This window comes from Cydia splendana, chromosome 25 (genome assembly GCF_910591565.1).
Source record: "Cydia splendana chromosome 25, ilCydSple1.2, whole genome shotgun sequence".
Taxonomy (NCBI): Eukaryota; Metazoa; Arthropoda; class Insecta; order Lepidoptera; family Tortricidae; genus Cydia; species Cydia splendana.
In genome coordinates, this window is record NC_085984.1 from 4,141,987 (window position 1) to 4,160,481 (window position 18,495).

At 39.3% G+C, this 18,495-nt stretch overlaps 1 protein-coding gene across 1 annotated transcript; it reads left to right on the plus strand.

The window, feature by feature from the left end:
• Positions 1-10,784: 10,784 nt before the first annotated feature.
• Positions 10,785-17,462, plus strand: LOC134802999 (zinc finger protein 37-like). Its single transcript, XM_063775727.1, has 3 exons — positions 10,785-10,997; positions 11,433-11,562; positions 15,979-17,462. The coding sequence occupies exons 2-3, from the start codon at positions 11,502-11,504 to the stop codon at positions 17,271-17,273; spliced, it is 1,356 nt and encodes a 451-aa protein (XP_063631797.1). The 5' UTR covers positions 10,785-10,997; positions 11,433-11,501; the 3' UTR covers positions 17,274-17,462.
• Positions 17,463-18,495: the final 1,033 nt, after the last annotated feature.

An 18,495-nucleotide genomic window follows, 5' to 3' on the forward strand; every position in this document is an offset into this window, starting at 1 on the left:
AACACAAGATCTATACACGTGGAACTGCTGGCGGTCACTCTGGTTGGTTCAGTAACCATTTGATGCAGATTATATTCGAGCATTGTATCAGTTAGTCTTTTATATTCACTAGATAGTTGTTGAGCGTTTATGTTGAAATCACCGCCTATTATTACACACTTTTTTTGGATACATGGTTTTAGCTTAAGCAATAGATGGTTAAGAAAATCGTAGAAAACTTCAATCTCGCGGTCGGCTCTGTATATCGCTACAAATATAAAGTTTGGTTTCAGTTCTATAGCACAACATTCGACAATATATTCAATAGATAATTTAGTTATGTCTGGCCGATCAATGTAATCAGCACCGCGATGCAATAAGATAGCTACTCCACCTCCTCGATGCTCACGCCGGCTGAAAGCTGCAGCAAGCTCGTAGTCATGTATTTGGATTAGCCTCCATTGTTCTTCTGTAGTCCATGTTTCTGATAGGAATAAAACTTGGTGTTTTTCATCTTTTAAGTAGCTTTCTAGTACATCAACTTTATTTTTTAAGCTTTGAACGTTTTGTAAGAAGATATTAAGGGTTGGTATAATATGCAGATTAGGCACGAAAGGTATCTGATGGCGACTGTACATAGGCACAGACACGGGGCAGTCTTTAAGTTTTTGAACTGTAGTTTTGTCCTCATGTTATACCTAATTGTATTTTTGGACCTAATAAGGTGTTTATTTCTTCGTTATCTAGTACGTTACTTTAATGTAAACTGAAATAAATTATTTTTACAATTTATGGTTATACTAGATAATACTTAATTAGATAAAATGTATGTTGATGTCTGCATATAAAATTGAAAATATATTATATTGTTTTATTTAACGCAGGCGTAAAGTTTTGTTAGATTTTTTTTTTATACAACTCGGTGGCAAATAAGCATACGGCCCGCCTGGTGTCATATTCATGATTGCACGGGTTTATGGTTTTGTGTAACCCGTGCAAAGCCGGGGCGGGTCACTGTATCTCACTTCATAATACTTACTTTGGCAATACCTTCTTACCATCCGCCGCAGTTTAACGGTAGACCTACCTATAGACCTGACCATTATGTCATCGTAGACCTACCTATAGACCTGACCATTATGTCATCGTTTTTAATCCTTTGGTGGATTTAAATTTAATGTCCATGTTACAACAACATGGCAAGCCATTCTGTCAGTAGAAAAAAGCCATTCTGTCAGTAGAAAAAATGTAGGCGCGAAGGGTTATCGTCCCTTAGAAAAATTAAATTTCGCGCCTTTTTCTACTGACAAAGTTGTTTGATCGCGTACAATTACTTTTTACTAAAGGTAAATAATAAACAGTGAAAATATAAACAAAATATTTTTATTTTTAATTAAACATCACAATATCGCCGAAATTTTCAATTTTGAAGAATGCATTCGCTCTCACAAGCTTGTTGACACTCGTCTAAACTTGGATAACGATTGTCATTTCCCTGGCATCCTCCATAAGTAAATCCTTGGCACTGATGTGTCGTTGTATTGTATCCATAGCTGAAAAATAAATTATACAAGTATTGTAATAGTGCTAACAAACGGGCGTACAGGCGACTTAGCACGGTCGCGTTTTTATCCCTTGTCACCATGCCTGTCATGTTCTTACAAGTATGTAAGTGCGAAAGGGACGCGCATAGTGATAGTCGATAAAAATGGAACCGTGTTGAGCCCGCTGGACCGCGATCTTGGTCCGGTCAGCTTATGTTTCACTCATAGCTGCGTGCCCCATTCGCACGGCAGCTTTTTCAACGCGCGTTAAAAAAGCGTTTGAATGACACAAATGGATAACCATGTATCTATTCACACGACAGCAGTGGCGCTTTTTATCAAGCGTTGTTGGACTTTCGACTTTAAGGCCCCGTTCGCACGGCAGCTTTTTCAACGCGCGTTAAAAAAGCGTTTGAATGACGCAAATGGATAACCATGTATGTATTCACACGAAGGCGGTTTTTAAGCGCGGCGCTTTTTTATCGAGTACTGTTCGATTTTCGGCGTTGAGCGTTGGCGTCAAATTGAATAGAGCATACGGAACTCCGTGTATCTGTTCTCACAAGAGTTAAAAAAGCGCCGGCGCTGCTGTCAGTTGGCTGTCAAGTGTCAATTTTTGGTGTCAATCGTCAAGATTATTATTAGTTTCACCTTAAAAATGTCAACTTTTGCTTACAAATTCCTGAAATATTCAAGCTATATTCAAATAATACGTCGTAATAGCAAATAAAGTATGGCTTTGCTGAGATGCGTACGTGGCAGTACGACTCACAAGTGATTTTTAAGCGTTCATATGAACACAAATATTGGAAACGGTAAAAAAGCGCCAACGTCGGGTTTTAACCAACGCTTTTTAAGCTGTCGTGCGAATGGGGCCTTAGCCTTGGTCGAATCGAATTAGAGTGCAGACAGATTCAAGCGCTTCTTTAACGCGCTCAGGGGCGTATTTTGAAATTTCGCGCCCCGGGCCAATACGTTTCGCCGTCCCAGAAGTCAAGTAAGAAAAACAAAATGCAATTCGCCAGGGGCGCCATACGGCCGATATACCGCCCCTGGCGGATTGGCGCCCCGGGCCATGGCCCGGATGGCCCTAGGGTAAATACGCCCCTGAACGCGCTTTGAAAAAGCTCCCGTGTGAACGGGGCCTTAGGCGTTTTTATCAAATTTTACTTAAGGCCCCGTTCGCACGGCAGCTTTTCCAACGCGCGTTAAAAAAGCGTTTGAATGACACAAATGGATAACCATGTATGTATTCACACGAAGGCGGTTTTTAAGCGCAGCGCTTTTTTATCGAGCACTGTTCGATTTTCGGCGTTGAGCGTTGGCGTCAAATTGAATAGAGCATACGGAACTCCGTGTATCTGTTCTCACAAGCGTTAAAAAAGCGCCGGCGCTGCTGTCAGTTGGCTGTCAAGTGTCAATTTTTGGTGTCAATCGTCAAGATTATTATTAGTTTCACCTTAAAAATGTCAACTTATGCTTACAAATTCCTGAAATATTCAAGCTATATTCAAATAATACGTCGTAATAGCAAATAAAGTATGGCTCTGCTGAGATGCGTACGTGGCAGTACGACTCAGAAGTGATTTTTAAGCGTTCATATGAACACAATTATTGGAAACGGTAAAAAAGCGCCAACGTCGGGTTTTAACGCAACGCTTTTTAAGCTGTCGTGCGAATGGGGCCTAAGGACTCATTAGCACGAGCGCTTTCACAACGCGCGTTAAAAATGCGTTTGAATGACACAAATGGATACATGTGTATTTATTGACACGATGCCGGTGGCGCTTTTTATCAAGCGTTGTTGGATTTTCGACTTTAAGCGTTGGTCGTTAAATCGAATTTAGCGTGCGGACGGATTTAAGCGCTTTTTTTTACGCGCGTTGAAAAAGCGCTCGTTAGTATGAGGCCTAATTAACAAGCGCCTCCACGGACGTCACTGACAATTACATTCGATTTTCGTTGCACTCCGGCGTTTTATCGATCGATTGATTGAGATTGTAGGTATTATTATTCGCTTACCTCGGAATACTGGCTCGACAGGGACCAGTCACTATAGGCAGCTCACAAGCAGCGTCTATACAAAAATAAAAAATAAAGATACACAGTACCTAGTGTACCTTAACTTACACATTTCAGTAGCAAAATTATATAAGGTGCAACGGGACAATTTCGACGACAATTTAACTATAGTCACACACAACTCATCGAAATTGTCCCGCTTCACCTTAGGGCTTATTAATAAAGGCCCCAGTACACAATGGGCCATCGCCGGCCATTCCAAGGGACCCATTTATGCGTTAGAGGGAGCAAGTGCTATCTCATTCTACCGCATGGCTGCGTCCCTTGGAGTGGCCGGCAATGGCCCATTGTGTACTGGGGCCTTTAGTGGTATCCAGACGGGACTGATCAAATCAGTCGATTTTATCAGAAATGAAATTGGCGTCAATCTCCAATTTTAGATTTATGGTGATATTAAATCCCTCTAAATTGAAAAAATGCCCCAGAACGAAAATACTGGCCTCACAAATTGGTATTCTTGCGTCTGCACCTCATTTTATCGGTCATTATCGGCGGTTGAATTCGGCGAGCCAAATTGGTATTTGCGTCCGCACCTCCTGATTCGATCGGGCAATTGAATCAGATTGGCGAAAAATTTACTAATCTGGATAAGCCTTATCACATCACATCTATCCGGCTGGCGGGCACTTTTCTGCGCTCATCTCTACACCTTACAAGACAAAGTCCCCCGCCGCGTCTGTCTGTTTGTGTTTGTATGTTCGCGATAAACTCAAAAACTACTGAACGGATTTTCATGCAGTTTTCACCTATCAATAGAGTGATTCATGAGGCCTTTAGGCCCCGTTCGCACGGCAGCTTTTTCAACGCGCGTTAAAAAAGCGTTTGAATGACGCAAATGGATAACCATGTATGTATTCACACGAAGGCGGTTTTTAAGCGCGGCGCTTTTTTATCGAGCACTGTTCGATTTTCGGCGTTGAGCGTTGGCGTCAAATTGAATAGAGCATACGGATCTCCGTGTATCTGTTCTCACAAGCGTTAAAAAAGCGCCGGTGCTGCTGTCAGTTGGCTGTCAAGTGTCAATTTTTGGTGTCAATCGTCAAGATTATTATTAGTTTCACCTTAAAAATGTCAACTTATGCTTACAAATTCCTGAAATATTCAAGCTATATTCAAATAATACCTCGTAATAGCAAATAAAGTATGGCTTTGCTGAGATGCGTACGTGACAGTACGACTCACAAGTGATTTTTAAGCGTTCGTATGAACACAAATATTGGAAACGGTAAAAAAGCGCCAACGTCGGGTTTTAACGCAACGCTTTTTAAGCTGTCGTGCGAATGGGGCCTTAGGTGTATAATTTATTAATCCGACTTGGGCCAGGGCGGGTCGCTAGTTATTTATAAGTATCTAAGCAATCGCCGGGCACTTTATATAGGGAGACCGGTCAATGGGTGCATCCTTAAGGCCAGACGGGACAATGTGATCCCAATCTGATTAAATTGACCATTTAATCATGTGGTGTAGACGCAAAAACGAAATGAAAGCACATTGGCTCGCCGATTTCACTATGAAATTGTGTTAATGCCCCTGTGTAAATTTTGTATAGTCCATAGATTACAAATAAAAAAACGGAAAACGCATTTAACTGATTTATAAGACCGAAGTGATCCGTGAACAAAGTTTTGCACGGACTCAAAAGATCCTCTCGGGGATGAAATTCTGCTACTATCCGTGTTTGAATAAAAAGAGCCTTTCCGAACTGGTGTGGAGAAAAACTACATACCTGTCGCGAAGCTCATCTTGACAACCAGACCAAAAATGAAAAACAATACTAGGAATTTCTGCATGGTTGCTGCTGTTTTCCTTTCTAAGTTTTAATCTGTTGTTTTCGCTTTTTATAGTGCCAGGTGGTGAGAAAAATGTGAAACTATTGACAAAGTAAATTTACAATAATAAGCTGGTTGAACCCTAGACTAATTGAATTTGTTAATTAATGAGAGTCAACCAGTATAGATGGCGTTTCAAATACATATGTATCAAATTATGAAGTTAGGGTACCTACCATCTTTTCTCCGTCTCTATCCTCGCCCTGCCCAATGTGATTTTTAAAGGACATATTCAATTTTTAGCAAGTTATGAATAAAAAGCCTGGATAGGTTGAGGTTAAAACTTAAAACGTGAAACAAAGGAAAATCAACGCTTAAATTTCAATGGCTTACTATGGCTGAGTATGGTGAGTAGGACGAGGATTGAAAATGTGAATAAAGTTATTAAGAATGGGTTGGTGTCTACTTAGTTTTCTTATCTACGGAGCGCATCATTACAGGCCCTACAGTACAGCGGCGTGACACCGCTACAACGCGATTGGTTCATGTGTTCGCATCACGCGCGCGATTGATCGCAACTAGTTGCGTTAGGCACTTGTCCCACTGATGAGAGGGCCGCACTCGTGGCCGTAGTGGGGAGAGACTTGTCCTTGCCAGCGGTGGTAAAAGCCATGCTTGGTGGGGAGAGTCGATGGAAGGCGGTGGCCTCCTTCTGCGAGGACGTGATGGTGCAGAAGGAGGCAGCGGAGCGTAGCAGAGAGGAAGATCCGGCCTCTCAGCCAATGCGCCGCAAGCGCGTGGGGCGGCGGCGGTTGGCATACGACCGCCGGTTACCCCCATAAGGGCACTTGGGGGCGGCAGGCTCGGGGACGTCTGTCGCCCACACAAAGGTCCCTGCGTGGGCGGGCGCGATATGTAATCAACGCGCCCAGTGAGGTGAAGGGGTGATTTCCCCTAGAGTCGGGTCCGAGTCCGGACGGCCGCTGGCGAGGTTGCGGAAGAGTACTTCGGCGTTCCTGGGACCTCGCCATATAGCAGCGAGGCGGCAACAGAGGGGTTTTAGTGGGTAAACCTGGGGTCTCATTAGCCCACAACAGGGAGTCCCACATAACCATCCCGGCCCGTCCCCGCGCCGGGTGGTATGCGTAAAGCATTTCCCCTCTTAAAAGGCACTTGTCCCACCAAGAGCGAGTAAGCGATTAACTATCGGCGATTTTCTCGCCCAAGAAACGAACAAAAGATTAGGATCCTGTGTTAGTAAAAGAGACACATATATTAATAGTTCATCGCTGGCTGTTCACACTGCCGGCGAGAACACTCGCTCTACTAGTTTGTCGCCGCGATAAGATAAAACTAGCTCAGCGGTACTCGCTCGGCGATGCTCGCTTCGTAGTTAGAACTCAAGCTGCGAGACCAATCAGTCTGCATGTTCGGCTACGCTGCACCGCCCGAGCGAGTGACGCGAGTAATAGCCCGTCGCACTTGAACACTCGCCTATAGCCGAGCGACAAAACTATTGGAGCTAACACTCGCTTCTCGCCGCTCGCCCACTCGTTTCTAGTTTATCGTTCTACTCGCTTATCGCTCATCGTCGGCGGTGGGACAAGTGCCTAAAGACTGCAAGATTGGCTTCAATTCGTGAGTGACACCGCTGAACTAGTACCATTTTTAGTGCCTGTAAGCCACACGGAGCGTTGTATGATACGTCCTGACGTAGGCAAATAATTTGGTATTGATAGAAGTAGAGTCAGAGCTGAGTTTGGTTGGTGTAACTCTAAGCCCCCATTCCCACGGGCGCTTTTACAACGCGCGTTATAAAAGCGTTAGAATGACACAAATGGATACATGTGTATTCTATTTATTCACACGACAGCGGTGGTGCTTTTTATCACGTTGTTGGATTTTCGACTTTAAGCCTTGGTCGTTAAATCGAATTTAGAGCGCGGACAGAGTCAAGCGCTTTTTTAACGCGCGTTTTAAAAGCGCCCGTGTGTATGAGGGCTAAGTGCCCCATCACACGAGCGCTTTTTCAACGCACGTTAAAATAGTGCTTGAATCTGTCTGGACGCTAAATTCAATTTAATGACCAAGGCTTAAAGTCGAAAATCCAACAACGCTTAATAAAAAGCACCACCGCCATCGTGTGAATAAATACACATTTATCCATTTGTGTCATTCGAACGCTTTTTTAACGCGCGTTTTAAAGGCGCTCGTGAGAATGAGATCTAACATCCGTTGACCAGCTTTCCTACAAAGTATCAGGTGGCCTTATAGATAGGGCTAATGGGGTTAGCAACTGGTTTGCATAGATGGCACCATCATAGTTGCCCTTTTTTCTATGAGATTTGGCTTAAAGGGCTGGCATCCAGGGCATAAAATTCCATTAATAAAACAAAAAATCGACACAATTCTAGGGATTGACAGGGAAAGCTATGCTGGCGCCATCTGCTAAATAGTTCAACCTACCAACCCCATTTATATACAGTCCTTTAGCAGTTGGGCGACACTCCTCCTTCCGGGCATTCTGGGCTCCGTTCGGCTCAGCATTGCTCCGATCCGAGCAATTATTAGTAGAGATGCACCAGATATTCGGTTACTATCCGGTATCCGGCCTATCCGGCCATTATTTTACGATCCGGCCGGATACCGGATAGTAACATTGCTTGATTTTGGAATAAACAAATTGGATTTAAGAAACAGACACGGTCATAATCGTACTTGTTGTTATTTTAAAACAATTTAAACATTCCACTGACTTGCACGCGCACTTATTTCGAACCTAGAAATGTGTCCGCGCACACGTTCACTTGGAAACAGGTCAAATCTGCAGAATACGCACCTGAAAAACCGAAATGTAGGTATAGTTCCGCTGGCCGAATACCGGATATTCTGCCGATGGTCAGGCCGAATATCCGGTATCCGGCCAAACAACTATCCGTTGCATCTCTAAATATTAGGGTTAACACAACTTGACGTCCCTTTGCGTTCACGACCACAGATAAGATAATGACCTGAATTTTGACAACCCTAAATAGCCGAAAGGGATAGTGTCATTCATTAGAAAAGGACAGCATGATTCGTCCCTGAATCGCTGTCAAACTTCGGTTTTGTAGGAAGTGTCCTTTCTGTATGAATCTAGAATATACCTGGATCTGGCATGAGTGGTGGGGGTAACTGACAGAACGGGATAGTCTTATGTATCTTTCAGTAGGAGTAGCAGCGAAAGAACTATTATTATTTGTCCTTGTCACAGTCTCACATTTTATTTGTTCCCCACCTTTTTTTTAGTATGGATAATGGTGGGCAACAAATGAATTCGACCAATCACAGCGTCGCATTTGCGTATGTTTTGTCCCTCACCGTGGCACGCGTATACCACTTCTATACGATCCTACCTTCTATGTTTCTGTACGCCTAACAACATCCGGACTTAACGACAAATGGGTATTGTTACGTCATCAGGTCATTATTACATTCCGACTGATTCCGACTATAGTAACAGCACCAGTCATGGGACATTTAAGAGGAAATTTGGAGTATTTATGATATTTCCCTTGTACATGTAAATGGTCTTCCGCTTAGCGTGTTAAAAGATGAAAGTCCTATCCGTCTGTCATGTTTTAGGCGTGTTGTATTAAAGATACTGCAATGAGTTTCCACATAATTAACAAATTAAAACTATGCTTTTTTTCTCCAGTCATGGACACCAAAGCTCCACTAATGGGCCCCCGGTAATGGACGTGGATCCAGTAATGGGCCCCCTATAATGGACATTGCTCTATCAGTATAAAATATTGAAATGGGGAATAAGTTATGGCAAAAAAATCAATTTTTGGTATAAGCTTTTATCGCTGAATGTATTTTTCTTTCCACAGCCAATTATTATTGTATTAGATTCATCGAGACAATTCTAATATACCCAAACACAATTAGTTAGGGTTTATTGCGATAAAGTTCCCATGGCCACCTCCTGTCTCCATCATCAGATCAAGTCCATGTTATCATAATGTTGCATTATCATCCGATTTGCATACTTAATTACGTACTTACACAAAATTTCAACTGAATCGGAAATCGAAAAGTGGGTCAAATTCAGCTACCAAGATTTGACCCACACTAACTAACAAGGCAAGTTAAATAAAAGTTTGGAAAAACGATATTCATTTATCCTAAGTCCGAGAATACCTCCTGGTTGACATATTTCGTAACTACATTTTACTTCTGTATTGTTTAAAACATGAAATTATGGCATGGCAAGCATCATTATGTCAATTGTCCCATCATAGGAGGTATGCAGTTTTACAGCTCCTATAATGGGATTGGGCCAAATACCACTATTTTTTTTACATCTGTGGAGTCACAACATAGTGTGTTGTATACCTTATCTCATGGTAAATGCAATTAACAAAACACATTCTAGTTTTCATCAAGTATTAATTAATTAAAATTTAATAAATTAACTCACCTCTCTTAGCGAAGTTGTTAAGAATTTTTAGTGATATTTTTTTTCAGTGGCACGACAACTTTTGGGTTGACGCACATTTCTTAAAAAATAACCGAATTTAATAAAAATTCAAACATAATCAGCTCTAGGACTCTTATTTATGATAAAAATATATCCAGTGTTTATAAACTACTTTTATACACTTATTTTAGAGGAATTGTGTTTTTTTGTCCCATTACTGGTTCCGTGTCCATTATAGGGTATACTACATTGACCATGGACATTATGACACCTAGCCTTTCTGACACTTGGACATAAACGGTAGTTATTATTTATTTTGTGCCTTTAGATGAAAAATAGTACGGAACCCTGCTGCACTTTACAGCATAGACATGATATATTTATTGTTTACTTCAGTACCATGCATCAATTCTGTATTTACACAAGTGTAAACAGTTTTACTGTTTTTATAGGTATCTGACGTTAGTAAAATTCAAGGTGACTTTTCTTTTTACTTACCTCAGAGCTGGTGTTTTTAAAATTCAAAACCTGAAGACCCATCGCGAATCGCTCAGATCACGAAAAAATCGTTTTTGGAAGATCCCTCTTAATCTCTAGGGTCGCGGAATAAATTGATCTGAGTCAATTTAATTCCTGATCAAATTGTCATTTGAATGTCCCGTCTGGAGGTCCACTTACACATTTATGCATAGGTACTATGGGAGAAAAAGGCGACAAATTTTCCTTAGAAATGAATGTTGCTCCTTTTTCTACTGACAAAATGGGTGTGTCTGAGTATATTATATAAATTTAAAGTGGGCGGTACATTACATTTAATAAAACATTGGCTGAATGACTGTGTGTTCAAGGCACAGCAGCACAGTAGAAAAAAACTTAAATGCCAAAATGGCCAAATGTCTGAATGTCATTGTCAATTCGATTCTTATTGGTTGTTGAGTATTCTTGTTTATAAATATTTTATTATTATTATTCTTTGCAAATGTTGACTTGACGATAATAATAGGATCAAGAACACAATCGTTACTTTAAATGGATGTTTCGAATCGTCATCAGTACAGCGGTTCCTCCAATATTATGTATTTGCAGTCAAACTAATCTTAACTTACTGCCTCTCAAAAAAATGTATATTTAGCCTCAAGGATATTCTCTTGGACTGAGGTAACATCAAAATTAAGTACCTTACCTACTTACTTTAATCCTTTGTTTTTTTTATACTAGGTGCTCTCTTTAAATTCAATACATTTGGTGTTGAAACTCTAGGTCCATGGGGTCCCAGCGCGCATAAGTTGTTCGCAGAAATCGCGAAGCGTCTGGTTGACGTAACTGGTGACCGAAGAGCTGGCGGCTACCTCGCACAACGTATCAGCATTGCGATACAGCGAGGAAATGCCGCCAGCATCCTTGGTACAATGCCTCAAGGGCCTATTTTAGATTTAAGCTAGTTATTAATTTCGTTTAGTAGTACCACTGTATATATATTGTATGTAAATAAATGTTTTCTTTCATACATTTTAAATTTTAGATAAAAAAAAATCACTGGCACCTTTACACGAATGCTGGCTGAATAAACTTGTGATTTAAAAAAAATTACAGATTGGCAAAATACACCTGAAATCATAATTCATCCTTGTGGGGCAAAAACTAAAAAGGAAGATACCCAGTATGGAGAAGGTATATGTAAAATCCGAACTAATATGGGAGACTGAAGCTACAGAATCATCAGGTGAGATTTGTGTGATGCGTGAAGTAGAATTTCAAATGGCATTGGAACTTGAGCAAGAGTTAAATTCTGAAGTTTTAGAAGCTGATGGTAAGTTTTTTGTCAGAAATCTTTTCCATGGATGGATCATACAAACATAGATAACAACAGTTGTCTCGTCTGAACCCAAAAAATACTTGGAGCCCAGTGTCTGGTTCTTTCTTCATAGTCGCAGTGTGTTTGGATTTGTCCCCGCTGGGCTCGGATGGGAACAGCTGCATTTATATTTAAATCATTCCCATCGGTTCTGCCTTATGTATGCTGGCAATCACATGGGGCAGGGACAAATGGGAAAACACCATACTTTTGGTAAAAATATTATTTAATTACACTAACGGGTCTACCGCGGTTTGTTGAGATGTCAGTCTTTCCGTGACCACAGCTGGTGCAACTCAGCGGAAACATCGGAATTAAAGGTAAAAACAATTAAATTATATCGCGGTAGACCCGTTTGTGTTATTAAATATGTGTACAAAACGCGAGAGTTTAAAGTGTTATAAAAATATTATTACTGTGAGCATGAAGGTGAAGTTAGGATTCCCTATGGTAGAGTAACCATCAGATACAGAGCGTCCGAGGTGCTCAAAAATATCTGAACAAGGACTCCAGCACGATGATAATAGAGGCGTGGTCAGATATTTGTGAGTACCTGCTGCTGCTGCTCCGATATATCTGATGGTGACTGTACTTTTGGCAACTCTGATTTCCAAAGAATTGCAGTATTGATAATGTGATACTGTTCCTAGTTAAATATAATAAAACAATAATCATAAAATAAGTAGCGACAAAAAGTTTCCTTAGGGATTCCAACTGTCCAATTTTCTTGTCCAATGTCGGTTCAGTGGGATGATGCAAGTGGCGCTTAGGGAACTAGGGCCCTGCTTGCAGAGGTGACCCATGCTCCGGGTCATCCCTGGTCCAAAGGCTGTCGAATACAATTCAACGCAATTGATTGTAGGTGTATAAAAAGCTTTTGTTACATCTTTTAGTTGAAAACTGTATGTTTCCTTTTACACCTCAATTCATCAATTAGTTGAGACAGTAAGTCTGTCTTGTTTTCTAAAAGTCTAATACCTACCTAGTCGCTTTTAGAAATTTAGATCCATAAAAAAATTGTGAAAAAAATAAATCAAATTAACAATTATTTTTTAAATATTGTTTTAACTATAGGTAAATAAACTGTAAATGTCATGAGTAATTTACTGTAAATTTATATTTATTTATAAATTTACAACAAAAAAATACACCATGTAATTTCCATAGTCTGCATAAGTTCAATCAAAAATAAAAAAAAAGTCAAGTCTCTCGAGAGTAAAATCAGCTATTACTCCCTGTATTTATTGTTATTTATTTATTACTGTACTAATTTCATACATACACGCAAACATCAGTTTACTATAATAAATACCTAAAGATAACTGTAGCGAGTCGCGCGACTGCGCATTGTGAAATTTGTGAACTAAACGACGGCTTATCGAATATTCAATTGTCCAATGTTCACCCCACCCGGCGTCCGCCACCAGAGGGGCTAAGATGGCCGCCGCTTTATCGCCACACAACGTGCTGTCTTGTTCAAACATGTGAGTGTGAGAGCGACGCATGACACGACAGGCGGTGAAAGCGCAACCATATTGTACACAGACATGCGCACTGCACGCGCAAACATCAGAGCGCCACCCGCCTGTTATCCAGTCAATCCCACGCCTATAATAACCATATATAATATAATAACCGCCAAAAATAACTTACTATTTAACTTCATCATGAGCGTAAAGAAACGAAAATACAACGATGACTACATCAAATACGGTTTCGTGGCTATTGAAAAAGGTGACCGCCCGCATCCCATGTGTGTGATCTGCTACAAAGTTCTAAGCAACGATGCGATGCGACCGTGCCGTCTAGAACGACATTTGTTGACAAAACATAGCGATCTGCGATGTCAAACTAAAGAGTTCTTTGAGGCCAAAGCAGCGCCTTTGAAACGGATAAAAATAGAACAGCAAGAAACTTCAAATCAGATAGTTCAAGATGCGTCTTTTGCTTTCGGATCTGAAATGCTAGAACTAGAATACTCGGGATTTGGGTCCGAAAGAGAGCTACAAGCCTCCTACGAATTATCGCTTTTAATCGCGAAAGAAAAGGAAAGTCATACAATTGGCGAAAGACTTCTAAAAGCCAGCATTTTAAAAGCAGTTGACATTGTACTTGGTACTGAGAGTAAACAAAAGGTATCTCAAATACAGCTGTCTGATAACATTATCAAAAGGAACATTGATGATATGGCTGAAGATATTAAAAATCAAGTGGTCGCCGCTGTGGATCAATCACCATTCTTTGCAATACAATTATCGGAAAGCACAGATGTCGAAGGATGCTCTCAATTAATTATTTTCGTTAGATACATTCAAGATTTAAAAATAAGAGACGAGATTCTACTGTCCATGGAGTTAGCAAGGTCTACAGAAGCTGCTCATGTTATGTCAATTTTATCAGATTTTTTTGCAACACATGATCTTTCATGGGAAAAATTAGTTGGAGTTTGCACAGACGGCGCTCCTGCGATGCTTGGCTCGTGCTCCGGGTTCTTACAATTGGTCAAAGAAAAGAACCCCAAAGTTACTGTAATTCATTGCTTCATCCACCGACATGCTTTAGCAGCTAAAACACTTCCAAGCGGCCTTCAAGAAGTTTTAAATTTGTGTATTACTATCGTCAACTACATCCAAAGAAGCGCGCAAAATACTCCACTATTTAAAGCTCTTTTTGAAGACATGGGAGAAGAAATGAAAAGATTACTGTTCCATACCGAGAACCGGTGGTTGTCTAAAGGAAATATGTTGGCTAGATTATTTGAACTCAGAGAACAAGTGATTATGTATCTAGGAAAAAATAACCAGGATGGATTATGCACACATTTCGGGAAACCAGGTGTTCAAATATTTTTGGCATATCTAGCCGATATTTTCGATTCATTAAATCATCTAAGTCTCAAATTATTGGGAGACTCGAATATAATTCATCATTATGATACTATAAAAGCGTATGTTGATAAATTGCAATTATGGAATCGTAAGATATTAACAGACCCTTGCAAGTATTCCTCTTTCCCAAGATTACATGCGATGTCAGAAGAAACACAATTAAAGGAGGTTTTTGAAGATGTTGTGATTAAAACGCAAATATCATACCACTTGAAACATTTAAGCGAAGAATTTGAGCGATATTTCCCGAATCCGTACGACGACGCCATTTTCAGATTAGCGACGGATCCTTTTCATATCGAAATAGAATCTTTACCAGAAAACCTTCAGGAGCAAGCGTGTGAAATGAAGCATAACTCCTCTGCGAAATACGATTTTGATAAGACAAACAAAACTTTGTTCTGGGTGAAATATTTGACAGTTTATCCCGAAATATCAGAACAGGCGTTGCGATTATTCTTACCTTTTTCTAACACATATTTATGTGAAAAGGCGTTTTTGGCTGCTGTAGATATAAAAGCGAAACAAGATAATGACATGGATATTGCGAGTGACTTGCGATGTTATATCTCTTCTATACAACCAAGAATTAGTAATATTGTCAAAAATATGCAAGGCAATCCTCTTTGTTGAATAAATATTATTTATTGAATAACTTCAGGCAATCTCAGTGGTGTCAGTGCTGTAATATAAAGACGAATTGATTCAATAATAATATAGTTACACCAAGATAAGTCTGCAATGATTTTGATAGCACACGCTGTGCAAGTGTTATTTTATACGTCATAATTTCATAGAAGTTTGACGTTTAAAATAACACTAGCACTGCGTGTGCTATCAAAATCGTTGCAGGCTTATTAGGATACCCGGTGTCTGTAATAAATGTTTTGCACTTTCAATAAATAATTCTTGAAATCTTTAGTGTTTTATTGTAACCCTTCAGGTACCTAGAGTCGAACCAAGCTAACTCCGCACATTCTTTGCAGACAAAGTGTGGGAATTGCATTACAATCGTCAAATTTTTATGAACAAAAACTTATATACTCGTATAACGCTCATAACGGCTTTGCTATGTTAAAGTTAGAGCAGAATTTATAGTACGTTTTTTTAGCATTAGAAAACGACTACGCGATCTTGTCATGTCTTTTAAATGAAAACGCTTTTTAAAAATCAGTAATTATTATTTATGAAAGCAAAACAATAAAACTTTACGGGCCTGATATAGTTAAATTACGAGTATGTTATATCCCTTTCTTACAAATACATAAGCCAAAATGACAGATAAAGACAAATAATTCATAGCTAATTCAGGTTCCTAACGCGTTATGAATAACGCCGTGGTTAATATTGGTGTTATTGCGGTTAGTAAAGTTTAGTTTGATATATTTTGTTACAGATGCCCTGAAAACTGAGACAATTGCAGATAACACAGCGATTGAGCAGGACAAGAACACTTGGGAAAATATTTATGACACAGTAGTGAAAACTGACCCAGATGATCACAAAATAGGAAACAACGCTTCAACCGATAATATTAACGATACAGTTGTGTTCAAAACTGGAGCAGATATTGATAATACAGCACTTAAACTGGAGAGCGACGTATCATCCGATAGTGTAAATATAAATGATACAGATGTAAGAAAAACTGAGACTGATTGTTACAATAATACAGAGCTGGAAACTAGGGCAGATGCTGACAATACAGCAAACAACGCATCATCGGAGAATAATAATGACACAGTTTCGCTAAAAACTGAGCCGAATCATGGCAATGCAAAGCCAAAGCTTGAGAACTTCCCGTCACCCATCAATATTACTGTCACAGTGTTGAAAGCAGAGCCAGATGTTGATAGTGTAGAAAATAAAGCAACATCTGATAATATTAATAAAACAGTTGCCTTAAAAACTGAGGCTGACTTACATAATGATATAACTCGTAAGGTTAACTTATCATTTGTCGATGATACTGGTCCTAAAAGTCTTCACGTCGAAAAGCCCAAAAGAAAATACAAACCTAAACCTAAAAAGGAACACGTTTGCGAAATATGTAACAAAAAATTGAAACATAATTTCTTACTAAGAAACCACAAACGGATTCACACTGGTGAAAAGCCGTTCACCTGCGAAACATGCAATAAGTCATTCACACGAAAAACCATCTTGAAACATCATCAGCGAACACACACTGGGGAGAAGCCGTTTAATTGCGATATTTGTAATAAACCCTTCGCTTATAAAACTCATTTAGTCGAGCATAAAAGAATTCACACTGGGGAAAATCCGTACTCGTGCAACGTATGCAACAAGCGGTTTAAGCGCAAAACACATCTATCGCTCCACGAACTAAATCATATGGATAAACCATATACCTGTAAAACATGTAACAAAAAATTTACACAGGAAGTACTCTTGGCGAGACATGAAAGGGCCCACACTGGTGAGAAGCCGTTTTCTTGTGAGACATGTAAGAAACAGTTTTCGGAAAAACATAATTTAACGATGCATACTCGTGTTCACACAGGTGAGAAACCATACTTTTGTAATACATGTAACAAAAGGTTCTCTCAGAAATACAACTTATCTACACATGAGCTAATACACGTAAGAGACATGCCGTTTTCTTGTGATGTGTGCAAAAAGCGATTTAGGCTTAAATCTAACTGGAAAAAACATACGCGTGAACACTGAGCGATGTGATTTTAAAATACAAAGGCTTTACGTGTCAAAATATCAAGAAGCGGAGTGTTCAGGCCAAATATTGTTCTATAGCTTTCCAATAGAGCACAGTACAATTATTGAATCTCACCCAAACACGCGCTTCACATAATTAGGAAACTGTGAGTTTTATCCTTGATTAAATCCTTGATAGATAATTGATTAAATAAGATAAATCATTAAAATTAATAAAATAATTTTGTTGTAATTTTTACCAACCTAATTACTACCACAAGTTTAGATCTATAGTAAACTGTACTAGTAACAAGGCAACGTTGATTTTTGTTGAAATTTGTTATTTGCAATTATATTATTCTTCTAACAGCATGGGTACAGTGACATATGTCACCGCACTCTCAGTAATGTTTTGACTTATATTATAAGGTTAAAAATTATATGGAGATGACATCTGTCGCCGTACCTATATGCTGTTAGAAAAAGTAGAGTTTTATTAAATTATTAGATAGTGACTGTTGATTGTCATCTATAATTAAAAAAAAACCTGCACCAATAGGGTATTATACTGTATTTAAAATAAATTATTTTACACCATGCATGAAATAAAGCACTAGATAATTATTAGAAAAACACAGATAGGAGTTATTTTGAAACACAAGTTCTATTTAATAAATCGGATAGAAATATAAAAAGTAGGCGAGTTGACCGTGACGTCACGATGTAATGTTTCACATAAATTACATATTAGCAAATCGTTTTGACAGTTCTAAAAAAGTAACTGATTTGACTAGTAGGAAAATACCCTATTTGTTTTCTTTAAGTCCAAGCAGTCAGGCAGTTTTTATTATTTGTTGTTATGCAGTATATTTTTAGGGTTCCGTATCCAAAGGGTAAAAACGGGACCCTAATACTAAGACTCCACTGTCCGTCTGTCTGTCACCAGGCTGTATCTCATGAACCATTATAGCTAGACAGTTGAAATTTTCACAGATGATGTATTTCTGTTGCCGCTATAACAACAAATACTAAAAAGTACGTAACCCTCGGTGGGCCCAGCTCGCACTGGTCCGGTTTTTTCTTTTTTATTATACCAGGTTTGAGATTACTTAAACCGTTATAGAGACAAAGAAAAATATTCTTATGTTAGGTACCTTCCTTAATTTACTTCCACATACCTACACTTATAGTAATTATCATTCTTGTTAATGTTCGTTGTGTGATAAAAGCTTAGAGCATT